Source organism: Brachyistius frenatus, unplaced genomic scaffold (genome assembly GCF_029030835.1).
Source record: "Brachyistius frenatus isolate BFR_SWC_R1_liver_20210118 unplaced genomic scaffold, ASM2903083v1 Contig_117, whole genome shotgun sequence".
Lineage (NCBI taxonomy): Eukaryota > Metazoa > Chordata > Actinopteri > Embiotocidae > Brachyistius > Brachyistius frenatus.
Genome location: NW_027210716.1, coordinates 736,229 through 751,155, shown reverse-complemented (window position 1 = coordinate 751,155; position 14,927 = coordinate 736,229). Strand labels below are relative to the sequence as shown.

Below are 14,927 nucleotides of genomic sequence, written 5' to 3'. Positions count from 1 at the left end.
TGCTCTATTGTCTGGTGACAATTGACAATTGATTGTACACCACAAATTCCCCCGTAGGATTTCAGAGGGGAAGAGATTTGTGTGTTTCTGCTTTTGCTTGACAGCAAAGGTGCGCTTTGTAGGGTGTGTCCTAACCATGTGAGTGTGCTTAGTGATAGATGTGACTGAAACAAATGTTTCCATGGTAACACTACAGACCTCAAAGAGCCCTGGCATTGAGACATTTACTGTTGTCAGAGGAAGTCATAAACAATGATGTCTGTCATGTTGTGTACCTGTTTTTCAGGATTCTGAAGGCAGGCAACTTTCCGTCACACACCTCCACATTAACACACACACACACACACACACACACACACATTCATTTCCTTCATTGTTGCGCGTCTTAAGCCTCTATATAACCAGGTGAACACCCTATAAAATACAGTTATATCCTGCAGGAGTTGGCGTGGGTGTGGGCAGAACACAGACATTTTTATGATTGCAAGTTTGTTTATATGCACCAAGAAAATTATGATCAAGTACACTGTTATAAAAGTGTCCAAATAATAATAACAATAATAACCTCTTTTTATAGGCAATATATTAGTGTAATAAATGAAAAACAGCAGGGACTGCAGCCTTCCTGCAGGAGAGGTCAGAGGTCAAACAGTCAGTGGGTCCATTAATGGATAAAAAGACAAAATAAGCTACTGTATGAATTCATTCCTATACAACCAGGCCCTCCATGTTGTTACTTCGACTTTACATAAAAATCTCTGTGATCTGAAAAGCCTGAAAAATGACTTTATAAACACTGAAAGAGTAAATTGTAATCCCTTAAAAGTATACTTATGTGTTTACAGGTCCCGAATAGATTTGATGCTTGTTGTACTTGAAGACAGTTGGTAACATGACCGCAAAGATGGGACCAGTAGGTAATGCACAGGTGTATTTATGATGGCTCAGTTCCATTAAGTTGCCCAGTGCACCATGACAGCGAACTAATGCAGGAACTCCCCTAAAAGAAATGGAGCCTCATTAAAACACCTATGCTTTCCTTAAAATGACAATTCAAAATGTCTGCCGTGAAGAAGGTCTATTGAACCAGGGAAGGCAATCACATGGCCAGAATTGAAGATCAACAAAACCTAAGAAATAGCTCCAAAAGTAACCTTCATGCTGAGAGCTAGGAGGAAACATAGCTGACCCACAAGTGATAAACTGGAAACTATTCTGACCGGGGACTTTATAAGAATGAAAATCTAACTATGGTTGCCACATCTGTCAGGGAGCCAACAGGGTTGTTGACATCTACACAGCCAAGTAGTATGTAGATTATCATCCATGCTTTGATAGTCTACAAAGGAAAACTACCTCCGAGATCATGAGAAAAGACTTTTCCCTGATACGTATGAAACGGACAGACTGTCATCTCAGGGCCCATTCCAACCTTGTGGTAAGGAATTGAATCTTCTTGTAGACTGTTGGGCCAGAATATGTATTCTGGCTGACATTGACAATTTCAATATATTTAAAACTGTTGCAAACCTGATGGGGTTCAACCAAACCTCACTAGATCCAGACAGGTCGGTGTCAAACTTGAGATGCCATCCACAAACAAGAATGTGTAGAGAAGCACAGAGGACAGCACTCAGACAGCCCGTATATCTACCCCCATCTATAATATACTCAACATCACTTTATAGATAAACTTGCCTTGCTTTAGTCACGTTTTACCTGCTGTACAGTTATGGTTGTCATACAGCCCTTGATATGTCTGCTGTCACAGCAAAAATGGGCCATTCATGCCATCCATGTTTCGTCACACAGTCGTCATGAGCAGTGGGTTCCAGTTCTATCTAGTGCACATAGTCCTGCCAGTTGTTTCACACTGTGTTACCAGTCCATAGGGACTGGTAACACACCACAATGCACTAGCAAATGCATGAAAGAACATGACTGCAATCAAGTGAACATGGATATAAACAATGCTGGGCTTAAAATACTGAGAAAATAATTGGCTTTGACAGACTTGATAAGCCTCAAGGATACACACCATGTATGGCCAAGAGGCCCCTTAATTATGACGCAATCCACCATATTAATATAAAATGTAACAAAAGATCAAGTTTGGTCAGAAAATATGTAGCTTGCCACACATATTTAATAGCATACATTTATTTATTCAGATGTTGTAGAGTATCTAAAGAATTTAGTTTTGCGTCTAATCAAGAAATAAAATGAAACCCTAAAAATTTAAATATATTTGACTTGAAACTCTCTTATAAAACAGGCGTGCCAAAAGCATACATTAACATTCATGAAAATAACTGCCACTCACTGCCACAGCTGATCTCAGATTTTTTTTCCAAGTTACAACTGAACACAACTTGAGTATATGACATCATGAACGACATCAATTCTCAGCAGCAGACACTGTGCAAACTTGAGGTCATATCCAACAGCAGAAGAGAAAACTGTAAGTTTATTGTAAGACTTTTGCTGCGTAGTCGATGTACTACGCATACAAACTCCAGTAAATAATGTTGAAGAGCAGGTAAGCCATGGGAAACAGGACTCTGGAGTACGAGTCGATCATGTAGCTGTTGCTCATTATGAAGCTGAGGTTCTTTTTCAAAGGGTGCCTGCGGCGTAGCCTGGTGCCCTCTGTGGGTGCAGACACAGTCGAGTTTCGAGATTGCGTGTTCCTTTCCGTGTTTGGGGTGCTGGCAGCCTCTGTGAAAGAAGTCAGGTCTATTTCATTGTCATGGAAACAACCATCGAAGGCCATAGCCTGGGTGGCATTGAAGGAGCTGGGGATCTGCAGAAACAGAGGGAGGAGAGCAAATGATGTCAGATGGTGGCATATTGGGTTCTGTGAGTCAAAGAAGTCACATGAGATTTAAGACGACTGGAGGTGACAAAAAAAACAACTGAATGAAACTCACTTTTGCCCTCTTGAGCTTCTTCATCTCCTCCACTGTGGTGAAATAGTTGACAGCAGCGTACTCAATGACTGTCAGAAAGACAAACAGGAAGCTTGCCCACAAGTAGATGTCTACGGCTTTGACGTAAGACACCTGTGGCATAGAGGCTGAGACACCGGTGATGATGGTGGACATTGTCAGGACCGTGGTGATGCCTGGATACAGAAAGCACCATGAAAACACATCACAAGCATTAAAAATGTTGCTTTACAAAGTCTGGTCTTTGTACTTGTACCCGTGAAGTATAATCCAACCAGACTACTTGTCTTTGCCCAATATTTCTGATCTAAATTGCACCTCAAAGCACCAACCATTAAACTGGATCCACTGTCTGTGGGACGGAAAGGCAATGAACGCCACCTCATGTCTATGTAGCGGACCAACGAGTATGATACAACTATAGTATAAAGGAAACAACGTGCATAAATTGCAATTGTCTGCACATGCAGAAACTATAAATTGATTTAAAGCTGGAATTGGCAACTTTGACAAAAATATGAAAATGAAAAAGAACAAGGCTGTTTCCCATTGTTTTTAGTCATAATGCTAGGCTAAGCTAACCAGCTGCTTTTTCATAGGCCTATTTATTAAACACGAGTCGCATCAATCTTCCCATTGTAACTTTGCGGTATTACTTTGTGTCAAATAGAAAACTACAGTGATATTTTTGTACAACGAATGTCCATATTGAGTGATTGTCTCAGTACCCAGAGAGACTCGGGCAGGTACGGCCCTTCTGTCTATCCAGAAAGACACCCAGGACAGCATAACCATCAGCATGGTGGGAAAGTAGGTCTGGAGCATGAAGAAGAATATATGTCTCCTTAGAATGAAGTTTATGTAGAGTCGATTGTACCAACCTGGAACAGAGATGAATGGACAGAAAGTGGAGGAGGGGGACAGGCAGGGCAGGAAGCAAAGGTTATAACAGTAAGTGGCAGCAGAAAACAAGATTATCACTGGGGGTAATACTGGAAAACAACTTCAACACAAGAAGTTGTGTAAATTGTGAATCAAAGAAAGTACAAGATGAACCTTACAAGACCCTAGAACTCAGATGAGAAAGTAATTATCTTCTGGGGCAGATCTGTCTAGAGCTGAAGTTATATAACATCCTCTTAGAGCGGATCGGTCCCCACAAGATTACTTCACACAGAGACAAAAATCTCTTTGGCTCCTTTTCTAGGTTGCTTTTTCACACTGAAAATGTGACGGTGGCAGCAGGCACGGTTTCAAAAAGTGGGCTTAGCGGTCGTGCAACTCTAAATGCTTTAACTGACAAAGCATATAATCCAACAAAAGCAATATTACATGACATTTTAATACTGTAAATAAAAGGGTGGAAGATTTTCTGCTTTATAGCGTCAACATTTTACCATTTTACCTTAAAACTGAAGATTAAAAGACTAAAGTCTTCATTATTTAGTAGGGATGTTCAATTGAGCAAAAATTACAACTAATTTTTATTAATACAGAAGATCTTCTCTCACAAGGTCTCTGTTTTACTATGAACTGTTGCAGACACAAATACGGTGAACACTGCTCTCACCTCATCATCACATCGTAGTGAATCAATACCTCTCTGCAATGCAGAGAGGTATTGATTCACTAGTCATCATTTTGGGAACTGTGCAGAGAGTTTAGAGGATCAATACCACTCAGTCGTGTGTGTAAATACGAAGCCATCAGCAGCAGCCAGTTAGTTAGCCTGGCACGAAGACTGGAAATGGCCTGGCCCTGTTCAAACTTGAAGTAGTAATGTGTCAATTTGTGAGCTGAAAAGGGGCTGTTAGTTGGATTTTGTTGGCTTCAGATGGAGTAGAGCTTTAGCTGTTTCCCTCTGCTTTAACCCAGTATGCAAAACTAAGCTAACTAACTGCTGGTGTGTTTCCCAAAATGTTGAACTATTCCTTTAAAGTTTGGATGTTTAGACCGACTGTAAATTTGTTACAGAATAGAGACGTTCAGAGTTGATTCAGTGAGCCTGAAGAGCGCTGAAGAAGTCTCATGTTATTTATTTCATTGTTTTACAAATAAATCTGAATCTGCCACCAAAAGCAGTTGTGAAGGTGCAGAAAGTATACCACTTTATGTTTGGTATAAACATCTCAAACCTTCCCTTTTTAGAAAAACAGTAGGAGTCAGGAGCTCTCTGGCTGTTTCCAAAGTGGATACTACTCAGAGGGCTCCAAGGCTCCAGCCTCACATACCAGTACTGCTGTAGAAGGCAAGCCCAAAGGAAGGCTGGAAGTCTTCAATAAAAAACTGAGAGAGCACGATCTCGTCAGTCCTTAATGAATCGTTCCCATTCTTCCAGTAGAGCATTAGGTCATTCTCATTGTAAGCATCTTCAAGAGAGGAGAGATAGAGTGTTGGGTGGGAGAAGGTGGACACCTTCACATGTTGCCTCTTAGAAGAGTCATGGATGCTTGTTCTCAGAGGAGAGGAGAGAGCACGCAGAAATGGGACTCCCGACTCTCCTCTGAGACCAGGATCCATGTTTTAACCATAATTTAAGACACAGAGAGAGAGATAAAGAAAGAGAAGCAGGCCAGAAAGACAAAATGATCCCCAAACTCTGCATTAAGAAATCATCCTAACTGTAAAAATAATCCTTACTGGTATCTACTCTATGTTGTGGTGTTGCTAAAAAGTTGCCCTTTTCTGGTCATCCTTTTTTTTGGGCAGACTCATGGCTGTAATGTGTCCTTCTACATTATCTATTTTTGGTATACTACCAGTCTCAGATGATTCCAATCACCTTGCTGACTCATGGATGGTCATTGATTTTCCCTCTCTATTAGCTGGATGCTCCACTCTGTTGACATGGAAGGATGTAACCTTTCATCAAACAGCTGATGGATCAAAGAAGTGATGCAGAACATCAAGTTGGAAATCAAATCTGATGCACCATCAATGACTCCATTAACAGATTTTAAAACGTCTGGGGCCCATGAATGAACTAAATGCATATTTTGCTTTTCCCTATCCCATCTCTGCTTAAATATCATGCACTTTACTTTTTCCGGTGTTCCTTATTCTTCTGTACATAATGTACCTTGAGATAATGGCTTATGTTTCTGTCTTGTTTGATAAATGAAAAAATAAAATCTCAATAAATTAAGTGTTAAAATGAAAATAATCCCTTGTAAATCCCACATCAGAAGGACAAACATGTATAATGGACAGAGATTGACCTCACGAAGGATTATGATTCCTTTACTCTATGCAGAAAGACCATGGTTATGAAGTAAGGTAATGCACCCTGAACTGAGCAGTGTGTGTTTCTGTCCCAGCTGTTTTCTGCTCAAAGATATCCAGTGGTGTTTTTGACCAGTAACAGATCCTTTTTAATAATTTAACAAGCTAAAAGCTCTCTCTAGCCAGCCAACATCTTTAAAATGACAGAATACTGCAGCAAAGGTTGTGTAATGTGTTTACCAGCCCAACATGTCAAGCACATTTAATGCAGGAATTAAAAAAATGTTCAGTGGAAACATCATCCTATCAGGCATTTGCAAGCTGCCCTGTCCCAACAGTGTTTTTGATACTCACAGCTCTCTAGCTCCAGAGAGCAGTTCTGTGTGTCCAGAGGGAAACTACTGAAGTCCATTGAGCAAAGTGCAGTCACAGTGATCCTAATACACAGTGTACAGAAAAGGAAACAGATACAGACAGAAAGCAGTCATTCAGCATCAGTAACGGTGTTCACAACAACATTGAACAACGTTAAAAAGTACTGGTTTAACAGTTAAGATATTTTTGGACACATTAGCTAATCTGTTTATTCAGTCATTATTAACAGAGTCTGACAGCCTGCAGCAAGCAAGTAGGGATGACGCCATATCGTGGACATCTGTGGCTGAAATGGATATGGTGAATGCGGACTGAAATTAATGAGAAGGTGGACTGTAAGCTCTCACACTCCGTTCACTAAACCCTGCAGTAATAGTCCAGTGCATTGGTCCTGCACCTCGACAAACATCCTTTTCAAAACATTTTAATGATCGTTAAATTGTGACTCATTGAATTTAAATGGACATGTAAAGTTTAAGGTTAGACTGTCTAACACTTCCTTTAAATGTATAGATATGCATTAAAACACTCCCTTGTTCCTTTCCGTATATTCACAGGTTTTGGTGCTACATGGTTTGGTATAATTTGCAGCTTGTGGTGGCTAATGTTAGCCAGTAGTAGCAAACTTGACCTTGATGTTGTGTAACTAATATAAATGAGGAAAATTCACTGACTTTACTGCTCTTTTCTTCACGTGTTCCTGTTACATTTGAACATATAACCAATAATGATAACTTTTTAAAGGGTATTCGCCACTTTTTTTTGTAGATTACCATTCAGAGTTGATGGTAAATGAAGTCAACTGAAGCAATAAATTCCTCAATAAATTCTCTGTGTGAAGCTGCTGCAAAATTGGTGGTTCTTCCAGCACCATCGTCGTCATTTCAAGTGTACAGTGATGGAGTTGTTGGCCAGAAACACTACAGGCCAATTGAGCTGTCTCAAAAACAAAATGTACTGCAACTAGCTTTGTTTCCAACAGTGAAACTGTCATCCCGAAATATACAGATGTTATGGACGAGGATACATTTTATATTGTTTTGGCTGACCCTGATATTACAGAGTCTACGGCCAAAGAAACGCAGCAGAGAGAGGCTGTGGCTGCATTAGACATGAAAGAGGATATGTCCTTTGAAGATCATAAGCTGCCGAGAGCAAACGGTGACTGGTGGTTCTTTTACTCAAACTGCCCTCCCATGCCAACAGAAACTGAATCATTCTGCTGCGATGAATTTCAGCGTGGGCGATTTCTGTCGCCAATCCCAACCTGACAGAGCCATGTGTGCATCATTATGCATTTTCTCCTCACTTGGACAGCAGTGTACTTGAGACTTCTTCAGAGTACCAACAATAAACTAGAAAAGGGAACCACAACTAGCAGACCAAGAGGGCAGGTATAGTATATTATCATCTATTTGTCACCTTAATCTGTCTTGGTCAGCAAAATGGACAAAGGTGGTGACACACGGCAACGTCTGACAAGCAGTTCTGTAAACAGGTTGTGCTTGTTTGTGTTTACATTATCTGCTAACGTTAGAGGATATGATCAGTCCAGGTTGCTTCTTTGCTCTCTGCAAACAATATCTATCTGCACATTGGGAGCATTGGCAAATGGAACCGAAGAATTTGGGTGCTATGCATCAGAAGCTTGCATGCAATGCATCCTGGTACATATAGGTACAGCTGGCACAGCTCCGCCAGCAGGAAAACTAAAACAACCCAGCTTTTACGGTCCATACAGCAAACACACTGAGGAATTTATTCCTTCAATTGACTACATTTAACATCAACACTGAGTAGACATCCATATAAACGGTGCCAATATTTGCCTTTAACTGACTAAAGACAAAATCCTGTACCTCACCCTCTGTGTTGCTGTTCAACAAAAGACAGTTTTGCCTTAACCATTCCTACTTTGATGGTAATATCTTCATGTGTAACTTAAAATAAACCAGTTTTTTTTTTTTTTTTTTACCTGACACTGTAGAGGATATTACCGTCTGGATAAACCCTCAGCATGATGTTCTCCATGGTTGTATCGTGGATAAAAGAACGCTTAGAGTGGACGAAGAACACGTCAGGAACCCAAATTTTCTTCACAAGACGTGCATCGAAGGTTCGACTCTTGTTGCTGCTGGAGGGAAAGGCCAGGCGGTCATCCTGCCAGTAATGTCTCAGGTAGAGAGTCATTGTGAAGTCCTGAAAAAAAAAAAATAATAAAAAAAAAAATGTTCAAGCCCAGCAGTAAAGAGGAGACTGTTTATTTGATTAGATTGACTAAATAAACCTCAGAGGCTCATACCATGTTTACTTCAGATATGCTGTCAATACTCTCCACCTGGACATCGATGCCGACAGGAATAGCTGAACCTGCAACAGGTCACACATTGTAATGGATCAGCTTTAAGCAACAGTTGGATCATATTTCCCACAATTTATCAGTCTGTACATCTGCCAGACTATATTTACGCATAAATCCCACCGCTGAGCTACAAGCTAAGAAACAAGCCAAGTGAGGTGATGACCCCTTACGTCATGCTGGTTCTTAATGCATGACTCCTCAGTTTAGAGTAGTGATCATATCCTTTTAATAAATACTGTGGAGCTTCAAAATTAGGTGCATATAACTGGTGGATAATGGTGAAACATTAATCCTGATCTCAACAAATCTGTCTGCTCACTCAGGAAAGTTCTCATCTTTCTGAAGCTGAGTAATGAAAGGGTTTTTATGCAATATAACGGTGTTTCCAAAGAAGTTGGGATGATGTGTAAAATGTTTCTTGATTGTTTGCACTATTTGCCCATGCAGTCGTTCACAGAGTGGTGAACACAGCACCATCTCCTGGCTTGGCACCATTTCAGAGAAATGATCCAAAAATGCATGTCAAAATCTGCATCTTAATCATCTCATGAAATCACAGAGCCCACAGAGAGCCACAGGATTACGTTTTGGCAAAACTAACATGTTCTTTCACAACTTAACTGTTAATGCAGACAAAGAAATATCAACTGTATTCTTTTATATTTGCAGCTGTTTTCTTTCCCATACACATGAAAAACTGCCAATTTGTCAAAGCCACATGACCACCTGGAGGCCACGTGATGGAGCAGAAAGAGTGACAAAGCCGAAAGGAGGAGGTTAAAGGTGATTGGATGGAAAAAAAAAAAAAACATAGGACTTTAACTTAGACATGTTTCGGTCTTGGAGAAAGCAAAAGTCAACATGAAATACTTTTACTAACGTAATGTATTTAAGCTTATGCAGTGTATGTAAAGGAACTAATGAGACATGCAAAACATTGCTTTTGTAAAATTACTTATTTTAACCCAAACCGTGATCTTGTTTCTCAACCTAACCACGTGATTTTTGCTCCCTAAATCTGAGGAACACTGTTGCTTTAATCTGTGAGATACCAGTCAATCGAAAATAACCGATTCAATACAACAACCAACTTGGATAAAAATATATCCTGTGTTATGTAGTCAACAACTTTTGTCGATTAAAACCAACATTCATTCATTCATTCACTTGTCCATAGGACACTGAGGCCGATCCCATCAACAACCCTGTCTGTTCTCATGAACTGGAATTAACCCACACAAATACTGGAAAGAACTGCAAAACTGTACAGAAGGGGTCCGAGCACAGAAACAAACCATGGCTCTTCCAGCTACAGGTGGCTGTGCTCCCTCTTTCAGACACAGGGGGACAAATAAATGAGGGGGCTTAAAACAATTTAGACTGCAAGCAGCAGCCAACGAAGTAGCCTACATGGATAAACCCAAACATTGCCTTAAGAAACCAACATGTTGCAATGGTATCATATGTGAAAGAGCGCCATATCGTCCCGTTACATAAATATCCAGTGCAGCGTGTAATAAGTGGAATGGTTCTGATGTCATCGTGCAGTGGCAAAATACAGTTAATGTATGATGTGTACTATAAACATCCAATTCGCTCTGTAGCCATTATCTAATGAAGGTAAGCACTCAAAACCATCAGTCTACAATTACAATAGAGGAGTAAAGTGGAAGGGGATTATATTGGACTGCTGGAGTCCTGGAGGTGCTGTTTGGCTTTTTTTTAACAGCGTTAGATCAATTAAACCCTTTCAGCTCTTTGATGAGCATTAAAACTCTAAACTACCGACAAAGATCAAGAGCAACAATCTTGAAGAAAAATATCAACTACAAGAATCAAGTCAGGATGAAACAGCGACAGAGCAAATTTACATCCAACTCAAACTGCCAGTTCACTGACGCTGTTAAGTTTAGGAAGCAGAGATATCTCATTGGGCAAAGACTTTTTCCAAATCAATGCAGCTTAAGAATTCATGTAATAATTAAATAATAAATGATTAAAAAGTATTCACAAGATGAATTGCAGACAAAATCAGCAGAAACTACATTTTTATATTAATGTGCATCTGAAATTAGGATGAGAGGTGCTTGTACATTTCATAAATGTGCAAAAAGAAATCCGATCTCCAACACTGTGCTGACTATGTAAGATAGATTTTGACCTATTGATTGATTTTGACCTACTGTTCGCAAAGAAGCTGACAGTGACACAGCCATGCAGTAAGTCACGCAAAGTGATTACAGGACAACAGCCTCACAGCGCCTGCCTGTTTCCGGTGTTTATAAAAGAATTCATATCTGCTATGGTCAAATGGTGCAACTGCTATTCCAGTAACTGAATGGCAGGTAAGAGTCACGACTCTTTGGAGGGTTGTACCAAAAGAACAAATGTTATTTGGGGGGTCTGCTGCATTCATCCGTTATAAGTTTCAAGTATATAAAAAGTATCACTGAGAAGACTGAAACAACATCTAAACTAACAACACATTCTGACCAGAGAGAAGGAGGCTTCAATTTGAATTCATGGTAAAATTACAAACAATTGTGAACATTGTACAGATAAGAGAGACACGATTATTTGAATATAAAGTGATTGTTGGATTATTATTATGCAAAATTTACTTGGAATTATTTGCAAAAAAGAAACAAATGGAAACAGAATTCAGAGCTGCGTTGGCGGCACACACAGACACAGAATTAGGAACACGATTATTTTATCTGCACTACAGTGCGCAGCCATTGTCTCACACAGGACACAATCTAGGTCACCAAGGGTTTTTTTGGGAGGCGTAATACCAAAGACAGCACAGTAACCTACATTGACCTTCCCGAGTTGCCAGGAAAGCACATGGTTATTATAAATGACAGGGAAAATGATAAGGTAAAAAAAAAAAAATCAAATTAAATAGATTGGATGGATGGATGAGGTGCGAGTTTTACCTCCAAATCCTGGCCGCATCGCAAAGTCATGGTCTTCAATCCGAAGCAGCTGCTCAGATTTAATTAGCAGAGACTTGGTGCTGTCCATCTTTTTAATCTTGAGATCCACCCGTCTAGAAAACATAAAGAAATGACAGCTTGCATAAAATCACTTTCTCTGTTCATCTTTCTTTCTAACAGAGACACGCTTGATAGAGAAGCTGGCATCTGGTCAATGAAGTTAATTGGACTTTAGCACCGATTAAAACCAAAGACCTTGGCCTAAAGCGAACGACTTCTACAAATTTCAGTGTTGACACTGATTTAACGTGCTAGTAACTGGGTCAGACATATTGTGCCGCCTCTCTTTTATCTGTGTCCTGACCTGATATAGGTCCTAGAAACAAACCAAAACCAAGTTTATTGATGTAAAAAAGCATTTTTTTCTTTCAGAACCAACCAAATTTAGAAGCAATATATCACTGTTCACCACATGATCCTATCCATGTCCTGGATGTCATCCGCAATGACACTAATGGAAAACATAATTATGCATTATGAAACCATATTTGTGAAGACACCATAAAGTATAAGACAGAAAAGCCTCCCATAAAGTCAAAAAATAAAGATCCTCAAGTGTCCCAAGGTCAATTTTAACAGCAGAGGGAGCTCCACAGTCACAGCACATCAAAGAAATCCCACTTTGGCTCACCCTCCATGCTTTTGCTTCGTGTTCTCTCCGACGTACGGCTCCTTGTGTCTCCTCTTGTTCGGGAAGTGGTTGCTGTTGAGCTGAGTGACAGGCCACAACCAGGCCAAGCACATCAGTCTTAAGGCCAGGAGGGCCACTCTCATGGTTAAGCTGGGGCTGGAAAGACAAGAGGAACCCAAACGTCCCTCCCACTTGGTCAGCGTCTTGCCCAGGGAATGCCACAGCTGTCCCTGTCCTCTACTGGCGCGTCCATGTCCCAGCAGCACTCATTATGTCCCGCCGTGCACACGCCCGGCTACTCCTGCATTATCCCGCTCTCTCATCTCCTGTAACATGGTGAACATCAGTTCAGATATCCAGTGCTTAGCTGCACAGGCATCCCCATGTCACTGTGCCATCCCTCTGCTTACGTCTCCGAACACAACATGTTGCTCCAGCTCCCCACTGTCCCCACCCTCTGATTTAAAACCAAATATCAATTTATTCCTATAATGACAAAGGAATACCATTAATTCCTCTCTAATCTTCTTTTCTGTGGTTGGTGAAATCTTTCAGTAACCTACAAACTGGAGGCAGCAGAGGGCGGGGACAGGGGATAATGCAACCAGCAGTTGTTTCATCATCATTCCGACCAGATAAAAATAACAAGCCGGTAACCTACTTTTATACATTGCAGGATTTTCCCTCGAGTTGCACTCTGTGGCGGTGGGAGGACACAAATGATCCCATCGAGAGGATACAGATGAAAGCATATGTTTGAGCGACATTTGCAAACATTGCACTCATGCCTCCTGAGAGTTTAGCTTTCAAGGCAGATGATATGATTCCTTTACTCAGGAAATAGTAGAGAATGAAACAACACAGCGAGTATGAATATTTGACATTTCAGGGAAATGTTTTCAGGGAAAAAAGCCAAATCTCTGTGTTGGATTTGTGATTCAGCACTGTGATTCAGCTTTGGTTTGAAACCCACAGGATAGAGTGCATTACAAGAATATTAACATAGAGGCAACTTTTTACAGTAAAATGCAACAAAAAGTGACTATTTGACAAAACCTGAATCAGCACCTTTCTGTCACAACAAAGGTGAACTCAGTGTAGCAGCTAGCTTTCTTTTTGCTGTTGGGCAACAAACAACGATGGAATAGAAGATTTACACAGCAGCTTCTCAGTGATTGAACAGAGTAGAAAATCTGCTTGCCCGCAAGCCCCACTTAAAAATTTCCAGGCAAGTTTGGGGATTAAAACCAATGATATTTTGATCCTAAACCAGTTTTGTAAAAAGGAGACTCCCAGCATGTCCACATGCATTAGTACTTACACCAGCGTGCAGCAAAGTCCAGAATATGCTCCTAAAATATTGGTGGATTAATGATGTTGCTCTTTTTTTTAGACTCTTTTTATCTTGGTCTTTTCAAACGGAAACTACAAGCACTCAGGATTTCAGTCTTTTCTTTATGGAGCTCAAAGTCAAAGCAAACGTTTTTTTCCGATGTCACTTACACATAATTATCAATGATGATGTCACCACTTAGAGTGTGTAGCACATTTGCAACATACTGTTAAGTAACAGACATTCAACATGGCACATGCTGTGGTTGGTTCAGTGTTGTTGTTTTTTCTCACTCCATTAGTTAAATTTCTAATAAATTAAATACATTTTAATAATTTCTACATTGAAATGAAACTTTCTGATTTATTTATATGGCTGAATTTATCTTTTTATTTTGTGGATACAATAAAACCACGAGAGGGACATACAACGTCAAATAGTTCATTTGATTGATTTCTTCAATAATCATAAGTAATTAAACTTTTCTTTTTTTTAGGGTACAATACACCCAAATCATCCTGTAAAATAAATAGGATTCAAAAGTAATTTGCAGGAAAATAAGAAGTATTGAGGAGAGAAACAAAATATTTAATAAAGGAAGAAATAAAGACCTGGAATAAAGAAGAGAAAAACTTCTGTAGAATCACTGATATAATCAAAACATGAACAGCATGACTCTAGTAGCATGCTCCCTTTAATCTGGGATTAAAGTTGATTGAGGGCAGACATGAGCAATGCCATCTTAAAGAATCAGGCACATGGACCTTGGTTCACGTGACTCCTCAGCTGCTGGACAGACAGTCCCATGTGGAAGTGACTTCTCATCTGATCTGTGCCCTCTAGAGGTCAGCATCATTCATAATGTGTTAGGAACTGTAGAAGGGATTTTTTTTTTTTCATGAACAGACGTTTATACAGCATGTGATTATGGCAAAATATCAAAATAACAGGATTATTATTGATATATTCCAAATTTTTAGCTAAATAACAATACCACACATTTTCCGTACTGTAATTAATCAAAAGAGGGTCATTTATTCCTTTTGGGAGCAATTCT

At 39.9% G+C, this 14,927-nt stretch overlaps 1 protein-coding gene across 1 annotated transcript; it reads right to left on the bottom strand.

Moving 5' to 3' along the window:
- Positions 1-2,158: 2,158 nt before the first annotated feature.
- Positions 2,159-12,892, bottom strand: gabrr3a (gamma-aminobutyric acid type A receptor subunit rho3a). Its single transcript, XM_069713246.1, has 9 exons — positions 12,538-12,892; positions 11,847-11,959; positions 8,848-8,915; positions 8,521-8,744; positions 6,525-6,607; positions 5,180-5,317; positions 3,677-3,829; positions 2,931-3,124; positions 2,159-2,803 (listed from the first exon to the last, which is right to left on the bottom strand). The coding sequence occupies exons 1-9, from the start codon at positions 12,678-12,680 to the stop codon at positions 2,501-2,503; spliced, it is 1,419 nt and encodes a 472-aa protein (XP_069569347.1). The 5' UTR covers positions 12,681-12,892; the 3' UTR covers positions 2,159-2,500.
- Positions 12,893-14,927: the final 2,035 nt, after the last annotated feature.

What these genes read in the sequence shown, in the direction of transcription:
- gabrr3a (XM_069713246.1), bottom strand. Translation starts at nt 12,680, where the DNA reads ATGAGAGTGGCCCTCCTGGCCTTAAGACTGATGTGCTTGGCCTGGTTG. An exon ending in GCATATCTGAAGTAAACATG is followed by an intron (nt 8,745 to 8,847) that starts GTATGAGCCTCT and finishes TTTTTTTTTCAG; the next exon opens with GACTTCACAATGACTCTCTA. An exon ending in ACCTGCCCGAGTCTCTCTGG is followed by an intron (nt 3,125 to 3,676) that starts GTACTGAGACAA and finishes TTCTGTATCCAG; the next exon opens with GCATCACCACGGTCCTGACA.